This window comes from Mobula birostris, chromosome 12 (genome assembly GCF_030028105.1).
Source record: "Mobula birostris isolate sMobBir1 chromosome 12, sMobBir1.hap1, whole genome shotgun sequence".
Lineage (NCBI taxonomy): Eukaryota > Metazoa > Chordata > Chondrichthyes > Myliobatiformes > Myliobatidae > Mobula > Mobula birostris.
Window position 1 is genome coordinate 72,878,878 of NC_092381.1, and position 13,070 is coordinate 72,891,947.

At 40.6% G+C, this 13,070-nt stretch overlaps 1 protein-coding gene across 3 annotated transcripts in view; it reads left to right on the plus strand.

Moving 5' to 3' along the window:
• lrrc39 (leucine rich repeat containing 39) overlaps positions 1-13,070 on the plus strand; it is a 40,848-nt gene that overhangs the window by 13,304 nt on the left and 14,474 nt on the right. For all 3 annotated transcript variants that reach the window (XM_072274115.1, XM_072274113.1, XM_072274114.1), the window contains 2 exons: positions 8,003-8,159; positions 11,468-11,604. In XM_072274115.1, coding sequence (XP_072130216.1) covers positions 8,003-8,159; positions 11,468-11,604 — 294 coding nt within the window. The remainder of the gene's footprint in view (positions 1-8,002; positions 8,160-11,467; positions 11,605-13,070) is intronic.

Genomic DNA, 13,070 nt, shown 5'->3' on the forward strand with positions numbered 1-13,070 from the left:
AATTAGGTGCAAGAGTCATGAAAAGGTGGATTGTAAGGTTAAGTTCAGTTAGGAGTCTTTAACAGTGGGATAGAAGCTGTCTTTGAGCCTGGTTGAGCCTATTTTCAGGCGTTTGTATATTCCACCTAATGGGAGGGCGTAGGGGAGAGAATATCCATGTGGGAGGGGTTACATTGGCTGCTTTTCTGAGGTAAAGGGAAGTATAGACAATGGAAGGAAGGCTGGGTTATGTGATGGACCGAGCTGTGTCAACAACTCTCTACAGTTTCATGTGGTTTTTGGCAGAGCAGTTACCATATCAAGCAGTGATACTTCAGGATAGGATGCTTTCTATGGTGCATCTGTAACCAAAAAAAAATAGGATGAATGGGGACCTGCCACACTTCCTTGGCTTTGGTGATCTTTCTTGGCTGTAATGTTTACTTAGTTGGACCAGGACAGGTCATTGGTGAAGTTTACATCTAGGAACTTGAGGCTCTCAACCATTTCTACCTCAGCATCACTGATACAGGGGCTTGTGCTTCAACCCAGTTCCTGAAGGTAATCACAAACACAAGAAAATCTGCGGGTGCTGGAGATCCAAAACAACGCACTCAAAATTCTGGAGGAGCTTAGCAGGTCAGGCAGCATCTATGGAAAAGAGTAAGCATCTTTTCTGTAGGTGCTGTCGGACCTACTGAGTTCCTCCAGCATTTTGTGTGTGTTGTTCCTGAAGTTAATGACCAGGTATCTTGTTTAGCTGACACTGAGAGAAAGATTGTCACTGACACTGTGTCACTGGCTTTCTATTTCGTTCCTGTACTCTGACTTACCGTAATTTGAGATGTGACCCACTTGCAGATGGAGATGGAGCAGAATCTGGCCATGCAGTTGTAAATGCACAGAGGGGGATGAGGATGCAGCCTTGTGCGGCACCAGTGTCAAAGATAATTGTGTCAGAGGTGTTGCTGCCTATCCTTACTAATTACAGTCTGCTGGTCAGGTAGTCAAGGATCCAGTTGTAGAAGTGGATGCTAAGTCCCAGGTCCAAGAGTTGGGAGATGTGTGTGTTTGATACATATTATGCTGTTGAAAGTGGAGCTGTAGTCAATAAATAGGAGTTTGACATGGGTGTCTTTATTATCCAGATGTTCTAGAGCAGGGGTCCCCAACCTTTTTTGCACTGCGGACCGGTTTAATATTGACAATATTCTTGCGGACCGGCCGACCCGGGGTGGGGGGTGGTAGGGTTGCCAACGGGTGAGAGTAGCAGTCAAATACGTTGTGTTTACCCAAAGAAAGACTACAATGACCATGAACCCTTGCGTGGGCACCAGTGTGCATGCGTGTACCTGCCTATTTTTTTCCTGCAAATCGTTTTTGGCGATTCTATTGGAGGGGGGTGTTAATCACAAACAGAATATAGGTGGTAAGTGGCTAATACACTCAATTTCATTTCTAAAAGGGTTTAATCTAATGAATTTAATATTAAACATTATTTTCCTTGTGTGTATATAGTGATAAGTCAGTTATCAGGGGAGCTTGAAGTAAGTGTTGAACAAACTTCCAGTAGAAGTGGCAGAAGCAGCTTCGATATTATTAAAGAAAAATTGGATAGGTATATGGACAGGAAAGGAATGGAGGGTTATGGGCTGAGTGCAGGTCGGTAGGACTAGGTGAGAGTAGCGTTCAGCACGGACTAGAAGGGCCGAGATGGCCTGTTTCCGTGTTGTGATTGTTATCTAGTTACTTAAGTCACTTATAAGTCAATAGCATCATAACATTTTAAGTAACGTTTGGATATTAAACACACAGCACATATTTTTCTCTTATGAATATATAAAATCATTGCAACACACCAATATCGCTGAACCAGTGGGAGCCCTGGGCTTGTTTCCCTGCAACAAGACGGTCCTATCGAGGGGTGATTGGGGGCAGCGATACTCGAAGCGGGTTCCTTATGTCCAGTCTGTTCCGCAGTTTAGTTTTCGTTACATTCATTGCAGAGACATGGTGGAAATGGAAGCAACGTTTTCAGTGCCTTCGTGGCTATCTCAGGATACTTAGCCTTGACTTTGATCCAGAATGCCAACAGAGATGTTATGTCAAACATACTTTTCAGCCCGCCGTCATTTGCAAGCTTCAGGAGTTGATCTCCTTCCCGCGCTCACATGGATGATGCGCGGGTCATGACCTTGCATGCGTAATGGCTCAACAGTGCATGACAGGGAATGAGGAAATGTGCAGCTGATTCCTAATGCCAAATCATATTGTTTCCTCACGGCCCAGTAGCACATGCCTTGCGGCCCTACACCGGTCCACGGCCCGGTGGTTGGGGACCGCTGTTCTCGAGATGTGCCGGGACAGAGGGATGACATTTGTCATGGACCTGTTTTGGCGGTAGGTGAAATGCAGTGGATTGAGGTTGTCTGGGAGGCTGGAGTGAACGTGTGCTATGACCAAGTCCCCTGAACACTTCATAATGGTGGATGCAAAGCCATTGGGGGATTAGTCATTGAGGTATATTACCCTATTTTTTTTTTATTTGGCATTGGGTTGATGATAGACTCCTTCAAGCAGGTTGGAATCTCAGATTGGACTAAGAAGAGGTTTAAACTGTCTGCAAGTCCCCTGCCAGATGATCTGCCCCAGACCTGAGGAAATGGTTTGGGGTGGGGGGGGGAGTTGTGGGAGGTCACCATTCAGGCCTGATCATTTCCATCCAAGATCTGTAGTGGTGACTGTAGGTACAGGTATGTTGGTGCTGTTGCAATGGGTAGTGAAATTTAAAGTCATAGAGAAATGCAGCTCAGAAACAGGCCCTTCAGCCCATCTAGTCCATGCTGAAACCATTTAAACTGCCTACTCCCATTGACCTGCACGGGGACTATAGCCTTCTATACCCCTAATATCCCCCTACCATCTATGTACTTATCCAAACTTCTCTTAAACGCTGAAATCGCGCTCGCATGCACCACTTGTGCTGGCGATTCGTTCCACACTCTCTCGGCCCTCTGAGTGAAGAAGCTTCCCGTCATGTTTCCCTTAAATTTTTCACCTTTCACCCATGACCTCTGGTTGTAGTCCCACCCAGCCTCCTGGTGAAATGAGGGACATGCTGGTAGTATTGTGGTGACACGCTCTTGAAGTTGGCTTGGTTGAAGTCACTGGTGATGACAAAGAGTGCCTCAGGGTATCCTATTTCAAGGCTGTTGACCAAAGAGTATAGCTCATTGAGTGCAGGTTCCATGTCTACCTGGAGTAGGATGTAGACTGCTGTCAGGATAGCTGAGGTGAACTGCTGTGGCGGGTAGTATGGACAGCACTTCATTGTTAGATATTCCAGGCTGGGAGAGTAGGAGTTTACCAACTCTGTCACATTTGAGCACCACAAGGTATTGATTACTAAGCAGACCTCTCTGCCTCTAATTTTGCCTGAGGACACTGCGCAGTCCATCCAGCGAATTGAGAAACCCTCGGATTGTTTGGCATAGTCAGGCAAAGCGGGGGTGAGCCATATTCTGGTAGGACAAGAGTGCACAACAGTTGCTCAGTTCTCATTGATGGGCAAGTCTAGTATGAAGTCATCTACTTTACTTCCAATGGCTTGGATATTTGCTGGGAGTAAGAAGGGGAAGGATGACTTGAAATTGTACTGTTTCAGTCTCACCCCGTAGCCCAGCCCTTCTACCGCATTTTCTAGTTGACTGGCTGTGTCTAGTTGAGTCTGCGAGGCTTGATATGGAGTTGGCTGCTGAAGGCCTCTGGTTGTCCTGTGGATCAGGCCTTCAGTCAGGTCAGTTGGCTATCATTTACTTGTTACTGCCTTTCCAAGTAATCATCAATCCTCTCCTTAGGAATTGTTTCCAGGATTTTTCCTACAGCTGGTAAGCTTGCATGTCCATAATTACTAGACTTCTGCTGCCTTGCTTGAAAAAGAGGGCCCTGTTTTGTCCTTTGATCATCTGGTGCCTCACTTGTATCTACAGAAGATAAATAAAAATCTCATTGAGACCTCCAGCAATCTCTTCCCTTGCCTCTGTCACCCACAGCAGTGTGTGTTAAATCCTATTTGGTCCTTGAAACCAATCCACCTTTAAGCTCACTAAGGCATTGAGTGTTTCCTCTTTGTACATGAAGACCCACGCTATCCCTTCACTGAATTTTCCAATTACAGAGTCTGTCTTTATGAATACTGATGAAAAGCATTTATTTTGGACCACACCAGTATATTCTCACTCCACATACAGATTGTCCATGCTGTCGACAATGGGCATCACTTTCCCCTGGCTATTGCTTTGCCCTTAATATATTTATAGACCGTCTTTGAGTTTGCCTTATCCCCATCTGCCGATTGTTATTTGTTGATGACCCCTCAACCTTCTGAATTTCCATTTCAGGTGTCTCCCTATACTTTTTATGTTCGATAGTCTTCCTCATCATTGATTATCTTTACCTGTCATGTGCATCCTTTTCCTTTCTCCAACTGTCAATCTCCTTCGACTTCCAAGGTTTCCTGTGCTTGCTACCCCTGGCTTTTACGTGTAATAGAAACATAGAAACATAGAAAATAGGTGCAAGAGTAGGCCATTCGGCCCTTCGAGCCTGCACCGCCATTTATTATGATCATGGCTGATCATCCAACTCAGAACTCCGCCCCAGCCTTCCCTCCATACCCCCTGAACCCCGTAGCCACAAGGGCCATATCTAACTCCCTCTTAAATATAGCCAATGAACTGGCCTCAACTGCTTCCTGTGGCAGAGAATTCCACAGATTCACCACTCTCTGTGTGAAGAAGTTTTTCCTAATCTCGGTCCTAAGAGGCTTCCCCTTTATCCTCAAACTGTGACCCCTCGTTCTGGACTTTCCCAACATCGGGAACAATCTTCCTGCATCTAGCCTGTCCAATCCCTTTAGGATTTTATACATTTCAATCAGATCCCCCCTCAATCTTCTAAATTCCAATGAGTACAAGCCCAGCTCATCCAGTCTTTCTTCATATGAAAGTCCTGCCATCCCAGGAATCAATCTGGTGAACCTTCTCTGTACTCCCTCTATGGCAAGGATGTCTTTCCTCAGATTAGGGGACCAAAACTGCACACAATACTCCAGGTGTGGTCTCACCAAGGCCTTGTACAACTGCAGTAGTACCTCCCTGCTCCTGTACTCGAATCCTCTCGCTATAAATGCCAGCATACCATTCGCCTTTTTCACCGCCTGCTGTACCTGCATGCCCACTTTCAATGACTGGTGTATAATGACACCCAGGTCTCGTTGCACCTCCCCTTTTCCTAATCGGCCACCATTCAGATAATAATCTGTTTTCCTATTTTTGCCACCAAAGTGGATAACTTCACATTTATCCACATTAAATTGCATCTGCCATGAATTTGCCCACTCACCCAACCTATCCAAGTCACCCTGCATCCTCTTAGCATCCTCCTCACAGCTAACACTGCCGCCCAGCTTCGTGTCATCCGCAAACTTGGAGATGCTGCATTTAATTCCCTCATCCAAGTCATTAATATATATTGTAAACAACTGGGGTCCCAGCACTGAGCCTTGCGGTACCCCACTAGTCACTGCCTGCCATTCTGAAAAGGTCCCGTTTATTCCCACTCTTTGCTTCCTGTCTGCTAACCAATTCTCTATCCACATCAATACCTTACCCCCAATACCGTGTGCTTTAAGTTTGCACACTAATCTCCTGTGTGGGACCTTGTCAAAAGCCTTTTGAAAATCCAAATATACCACATCCACTGGTTCTCCCCTATCCACTCTACTAGTTACATCCTCAAAAAATTCTATGAGATTCGTCAGACATGATTTTCCTTTCACAAATCCATGCTGACTTTGTCCGATGATTTCACCGCTTTCCAAATGTGCTGTTATCACATCCTTGATAACTGACTCCAGCAGTTTCCCCACCACCGACGTTAGGCTAACCGGTCTATAATTCCCCGGTTTCTCTCTCCCTCCTTTTTTAAAACATGGGGTTACATTAGCCACCCTCCAATCCTCAGGAACTAGTCCAGAATCTAACGAGTTTTGAAAAATTATCACTAATGCATCCACTATTCTCTGGGCTACTTCCTTAAGCACTCTAGGATGCAGACTATTTGGCCCTGGGGATTTATTTGCCTTTAATCCCTTCAATTTACCCAACACCACTTCCCTACTAACATGTATTTCGCTCAGTTCCTCCATCTCACTGGACCCTCTGTCCCCTACTATTTCTGGAAGATTATTTATGTCCTCCTTAGTGAAGATAGAACCAAAGTAATTATTCAATTGGTCTGCCATGTCCTTGCTCCCCATAATCAACTCACCTGTTTCTGTCTGTAGGGGACCTGCATTTGCCTTTACCAGTCTCTTCCTTTTTACATATCTATAAAAGCTTTTACAGTCAGTACGTGTTGCTCTTGAACTCTTGTTATTTACCTTTTTTTCCGCTTCCTACTGTGAACATGTAGATTTAACTGCAAGCAGTTGTTCCCAATCTACCTTAGGCAAGTCATCCCTTATGATGGTGAAACTGACCTACTGCCCCCCCCCCCCCCCGCCATTTAAGATTTTTATTATTGGTACATCATTCTCCTTTTCCATAACAAAGTCTAATAATACTCCTTCTTTCATTAGTCTGTCTACATACTGCATTTAAAGAGCTGCCCAGCACACTCAAACTCCACCCCTCTGTGTCTCTAATGTTAGGGCAATCCAGTTTTACAGATGATTTAAAGGAGGAGAAAGTGTTAGGGGGCCAAAGGAGTGGAATCATTTGAAAGGAAAGATCTTTTCTGACTCCATTGCATGGTTAGATCTCAAGAAGACTAAGCAACATGTAATGTTGAATTTTATTTCTAAACTCAGTGCAGGGAAAAATTCAGGGAAACACTTAACATGGATAAGAACTCAATTGGAGGGAAAATGTTTTGAGGGATCATTTTAGATTGGTTGGTATTACTAGCCATAGATTTGGGATCATTACTGTTTAAATTTATCCATAACTTTAATGTAAAAATAGACTGAAAGATGGTCACATTTGTAGAATGCTTGAAATTAGTAACAGGATAAACAAACACTAAAGGAATAATTAAAGCAGAACAGCAGAGTTAGCACAGGCAGGTGACTCACAGCAATGTGTGCAATTAACTGTGCTGATTTATGATGAAGTTCAAAGAAACCTAGGAGTCTTAGTGAGCTCAACAATCATCTAATGAATAAAACACAATTAGAATGCTAAATTTATAGCTATAATAAAATACTAATTAGAGATAGTTTTATTCAAACTGTGCTATACTAGTTCTGGCATGGCGTTCTGCACAAGATGTACTATGTCCTCTTCTGGTTACCAAGAAACAATGCATTCAAGTTTGAGAAAAACTAAAGAGAAGATCCAGAAGTCTGATTGTAGTGTTATGAACTTGAATTATGATAGATAATCCTGGGAGATGTCAGTCAATTAGAGAGGTGCTTGAAAACAACTTGTTAATGTGAGTCAAGCATCAGCAAAAATATTAAGATTTTAAATTTAAAGCAACTGTTTAGGAAAATCGTGTTCAGGCAAGTAAAAGGTAACTTAGGACTAATCATGACTTGCATTTGGCAAGTAATTAAGTGGCTTTAAGTGCACTGAAGTACAGTATTTATGAACCCTTAAGTAGAAAGTCAAGTTTTTTAAAATCAAGAAACATTACTTCAAGTGATCAGAGAGCAAATTTGCTGTATTTGGTTTGTTTAAACTTCCTGCTCAAGGCGAGAGATAAATCTGGAGATGAAACAGATTTTACTAATTTTTAGGTTCACCTGACCATATTTCTGATCAGAGGTTTCTTATAACATCCATTTTAGAAAGCGTGCAGAATTAGTCCAGCTCGAATTTTACTCAGATATTTACTTTTTGCAGTTGAATGGAGGGCCATGTTGAGTGAAATAGTTCTGGTGCAAGTTTGTGATTCAATTTTTCCTCTGAGTTTTGTTACTTTTCTATGTTGGATGCTAATGTGTTATTTTATTTCTTAGACACTACCAAATGCAATACAACAATTGACATATTTACAAGAATGGCATATCCACAGAACTGGCTTGGAAACCATTCCTCAATTTATTGGAATATTTGATAACCTCCTTGTGTTGGATCTATCACGAAATGTAGTCAAGGAACTACCAAGGGAAATAGGTTTGCATTTACTTTGTGTACTTTGGTCTACTATGGTAATCAAGGCCCATTTTCTTGTGCTTATAGCATATTTGGTTATTTTGTCTGGATAACTAAATATATTTCTTCATGAGCTCCATCATAGATATTAAACAATATCAATGAACGATGTTAGTTATGCCTGCCCTGGCTGCTGGAAAAACCCTAACACTATCTCAGTTTGTATTTTTTTTCACTCTTAACTAGCACTTAATGTCATTATGTTCATTTTGTTGTGTAAATTATGTATAATTTGTCAATTAAGTTTAACCTATGTTTGTCAAGTTTGTAATTGACTCAGCTGCTCCTTGCAAAAAGCTAATTTTCATGGCATTTATATCCTTTGACAATAAATGTGAATTATGATTATTATTTAAATTAGTCATGATTTTGTGCAAAATACTACTACAGGCTGAGTACCACTTATCTGAAATTCCAAAACTGAAAACCAAATTTTTTTTTTGAATGCTGACTTGACGTCACAAATAGAAAATTCCACAAGGTGCTGAGAAAATCCCCAGTTCATGTGCAGGCCTCTCTGCACCACAAACAATTCTGAGAAGTGACCTCACATATGTAATGAACAGAACTTGATGAAAAATAGAGGGAAAAAAAACCGCGCAAAAAGAAAATTGAAGATCTTGATCATTTGTATTGTAGTAGATTCGACAGCATCAGGGTGAACATTTACACTTAATAGTATGCTGATCATGAAACAAGCAAAGATCTATCAAGATGAACTGAAAATTGAAGGTAATTGTGAATATTCAGCAGACTGGTTGCAGAAATTTAAGAAAAGGCACGGCATTAAAATTTTAAGATTTGTGGAGATAAAGCATCTGCTGATCATGAAGCAACAGAGAAATCCATTGAGCTTGCCAAGATCTCCGCTGATGATAATCTAACATGCTGAATGGCTGTATCAGTACATATGTGTGAAGAACAGGTTAAAGACAAAAACTGCTTACCGGTAGCACATAAATTCAGAATCGGAAATGACGATAATCCCAAGCTATCTCATTATATATTCCAAAATTAAAAAAAATTCAAAATCTGAAACCTTTCTGGTCCCAACCATTTTTGATAAGGGATACTTGACCTGTATTTTCTTTGAACCTGTAAATTCCCAATTAAGGGAATAATGAGCTTCTTTCACCAACTTTTTCCAGATTGCACCTTCCAAATATCTTCTCACCTTTGGATCTTGATCGTCTCTCAGGCCACGTCCAAATGAAGTTCAAAATCACATTTAGACCTCCTCCTGACCTCTTTATATGAGAACAGGTCTAACTTTTTCAATGTTTCCTCAAAACTGAAACAATCCTCTTTCGTTCTATTTCTTTGGCCTTATTGCTTTCCTCAAAATATGGTGCCAAGAATTTTCCTCAGATTGCTCTATGAGGCTTAAACTGACCATTAATGAAGACCTGCTGCCTGCTTGTTTTATAATGTATGCCTCTACTTGTAGATGTTTGCTTTTACAAAGCTAATCAACATGTCCTGTTACCTATAAAGGCAAGTGAAATGCATTGATGTTCATCTTACAAGGAAAATAATAATTATATTATTCAATAAAGCCATCTCTGGCACCACTGCTGATTGGTCATCAAAGGCAGATGCCAAAATTGTGCATGTACACAAAGTACAAACCTGGGGTTTTAGTACAGAAACTGATCAAATCCCTTTACATGAACCTGTTGCCACATTACCATTTTACTCAGGCTTAAGATCCAGCAGATGGAAATAAAGTTCAAAGTAAATTTATTATCAAAGTACATATACTTTTAAATTTTTTTTTACTTCCCTTCTAAAATATCTGTGTACTGGTAATGCTACTGTGACGCTAATTTCCTTTGGGATCAATAAAGTATCTATCTATATACAACCCTGAGATTCATTTTCTTGCGGGCATTCACAGTAAGTGAAGAAACACAATAAACCCAATGAAAGACTGGATCCAATAGGATAGGACAAACAACCAGTGTACAACTGTACAAATACAAAAAGAGGAAAAAATAGTAATAATAAATACAGAAGCAATAAATATCAAGAACGCGAGTCCTTGAAAGTGAGTCCATAGGTGTGGGAACAGTTCAGTGAAGGGGCGAGTGAAGTTGAATGCCAAAAGCACTTGGGCAATGTCTGCGAAGGAATCTGCTGGATTGGTCAGATGATCTTTTCTCCATCCAGCTTCTGTCACTCTCTCAGCAGACCATAGCGCTGGTTTGTTTATCTAAGGATTGCAGTTACAGGCTGAGAGAGGAATTCAGGTCAGTGCCAGAGAGGTTGTCCTTGATGACTAACGGCCATTATTCAGTGACGCAAACTTTATTCCAACAGAATACCACATTGATATATAGAATATACTATCTTTAATGATGCTCAATATAATGAATTTATTCAACCTGATTTCCCCTCCCTGTTCTTACTGCGGGTGGTCTCCTGTAAGATTTGTACAGACACCAGTAACCTCTTGATAGTTTGTCAAAGTTCTTTGAGTGATTCTAGCCAGGGAAAGCTGGTTTGCTATTAAATGTTATAGGGTATTACTGCTAACTTTGCTCTCCCTCAATCAGCTTTTACAAATACCCCTCAATTATCTCCATTATCAGCCTTATGGAGATCACAACCTAGCATTATCCCAGTGGATGTCAGAGCAGACCGCAGTTTAGTGTATCCTGTGGAGTGTATTTTCTCATTTGGTTTGGTTCTGTTGCTCTATTAAACATTACTTTCATGACAATGTTTTGAGACCACTAATAGTGTAGTACAGTGTGCTGCAGACTTCTGGGTAAATTTAAGGCCAAGTTATAATAAATCGTTATGCACACTTAGTCTTAATCATTGTTGAAGGTAGCAATTTAGAGAAACGTGATTGATTAAACTACATTTATCCCAGTGAGACATGAAAGAAATCAGTTATGACTTTGCCAAGAAATTGAGCAGCTCTAAACTTAATCACAAGTCAAAATGATTACTCACATCATTTGCTTAAAATATATTCATTTTTAATATAGAAATGATTCGATTTAATTTATATATTTGGCTGTGAGCATTAACTGCTGAATTAAAATGCCCTAATTGTGAACATAATAGTTTGTAAAGTCCTTTTGAAAATTTAGAAGAATTTGTAAGGAGACTTTATGTAAGAAACTCTGCAACAATTTGTATGCTATTAATGTTAATTGTGTAGAATCAGAACAAGTTACTTCAACTTTATTTTTTAATAGTGAAGATTAAATGGTAACAGTAGCAGTTGAACTTCAGATTATCAGTCTCTTCCCATGCAGGTCAACTGACCAAACTGCGTGAGCTGTATGTCAGCTATAACAGACTACGGCAAGTACCTCAAGAGCTTGCGAGCTGCATAAACCTGGAGAAACTGGACCTAGCTGTAAACAGAGATCTCTGTGACTTACCTGAACAGGCAAGTGCTGCTTCTTTTACTCATTTCTTTGTATCAGAGAAAAAAGAAACTGCAGGCTGCTTAAATGTACTTTCATGCACAGGAGTGTCAGGGACTTGTAATCTTATCAGTTATGTAGCAGAATGGTGCCATCTTTAATTATGTGTAAATATCAGAGTTCTTTGGCAAATGTTTGTGGTTTAAGAACCATGATTATAAGTGCACTATTTTTGGGTATTTTTCTGAGACTTATTAATGAAAGGGTTTGTGCAATCCCTGGGTGAGGAGGACTTTCATCTTCAGGATTTTGTAGCTCATTTAATACATCTAATTCTAGTATGACATCAAATCAGTGAATGTTCTGTGACTCAATGTCCAAAATGTGTGCATATCTCAATATATTCTCAGTGTGAGGAAATACAATTTATGTAATATTTCTGAACTTTGAAGGCATTTGATTGATAAGGCTATCAAATAAAATGGGCTGTAGCAGCACAGATAGAAATTGGTTAAAAGTATCTGTGATAAGATTTTAGGACCGGAGGGAAGTGATATAATGTGTACTAAGATAAGCAATATAATGGCATTGTTCCTTTTAATACACACTTATGATTTGGATATCTACAAGCAGAGTATAATTTTCAAATCTGCAGATGACAGAATAGGAGCTAGAACAGGTGGATAAGTGGCAGATGAAATTTAATACTGAGATGTGTGAAATGGGAAGAATGAGGAGACAATTGAAACTAGAGGGCACTGTTATAAAAGGGTATAAGAAAAAAGATGGGATTTTGCATTTATAAATGGGGGAATAGAGTATAAGAGCAAGGAAGTTGAGATGAACTTTTATAAGATGCTGATTCAGTTACAAATGGAAAATTGTATCCATTTCTGGGTGTGTCACGTTTTTGGAAATATGTGAAGGATTTGGAGAGAATGCAGAGAAATTTCCTGAATTGATTCCAGGGATGAGGAGTTGAGTGGATGGCTGGAGAAGCTGGGGCTGATCTTCTTGGAAAAGGAGTAGCTCCAAAAAGTAAAACAGAGGGATCAGGGAGTAGAGATTCATAATTCCTTGAAAGTGGTATCTCAGGGAGATAAAGAGAGCTTTTGGCAAAGTATTGAGTACAGGGATTGAGATGTTTTGTTGAGGTTGTATAAGACATTGGTAAGGCCTGATTTAAAGTTTTGTGTGCATTTCTGGTCACCTACCAACAGGAAAGATATCAATAAGAATGAAGGAGTGCAGAGAAAATCTATAAGGCTTTTGCTTCCAACCTGATGGCGTGAACATTGACTTCTCAAACTTCCACTAATGCCTCACCTCCCCCTTGTACCCCATCCATTATTTATTTATATACACACATTATTTTTCTCTCTCTCCTTTTTCTCCCTCTGTCCCCCTCACTATACCCCTTGCCCATCCTTCAGGCTCCCCCTCCCCTTTTCTTTCTCCCTAGGCCTCCTGTCCCATGATCCTCTCATAT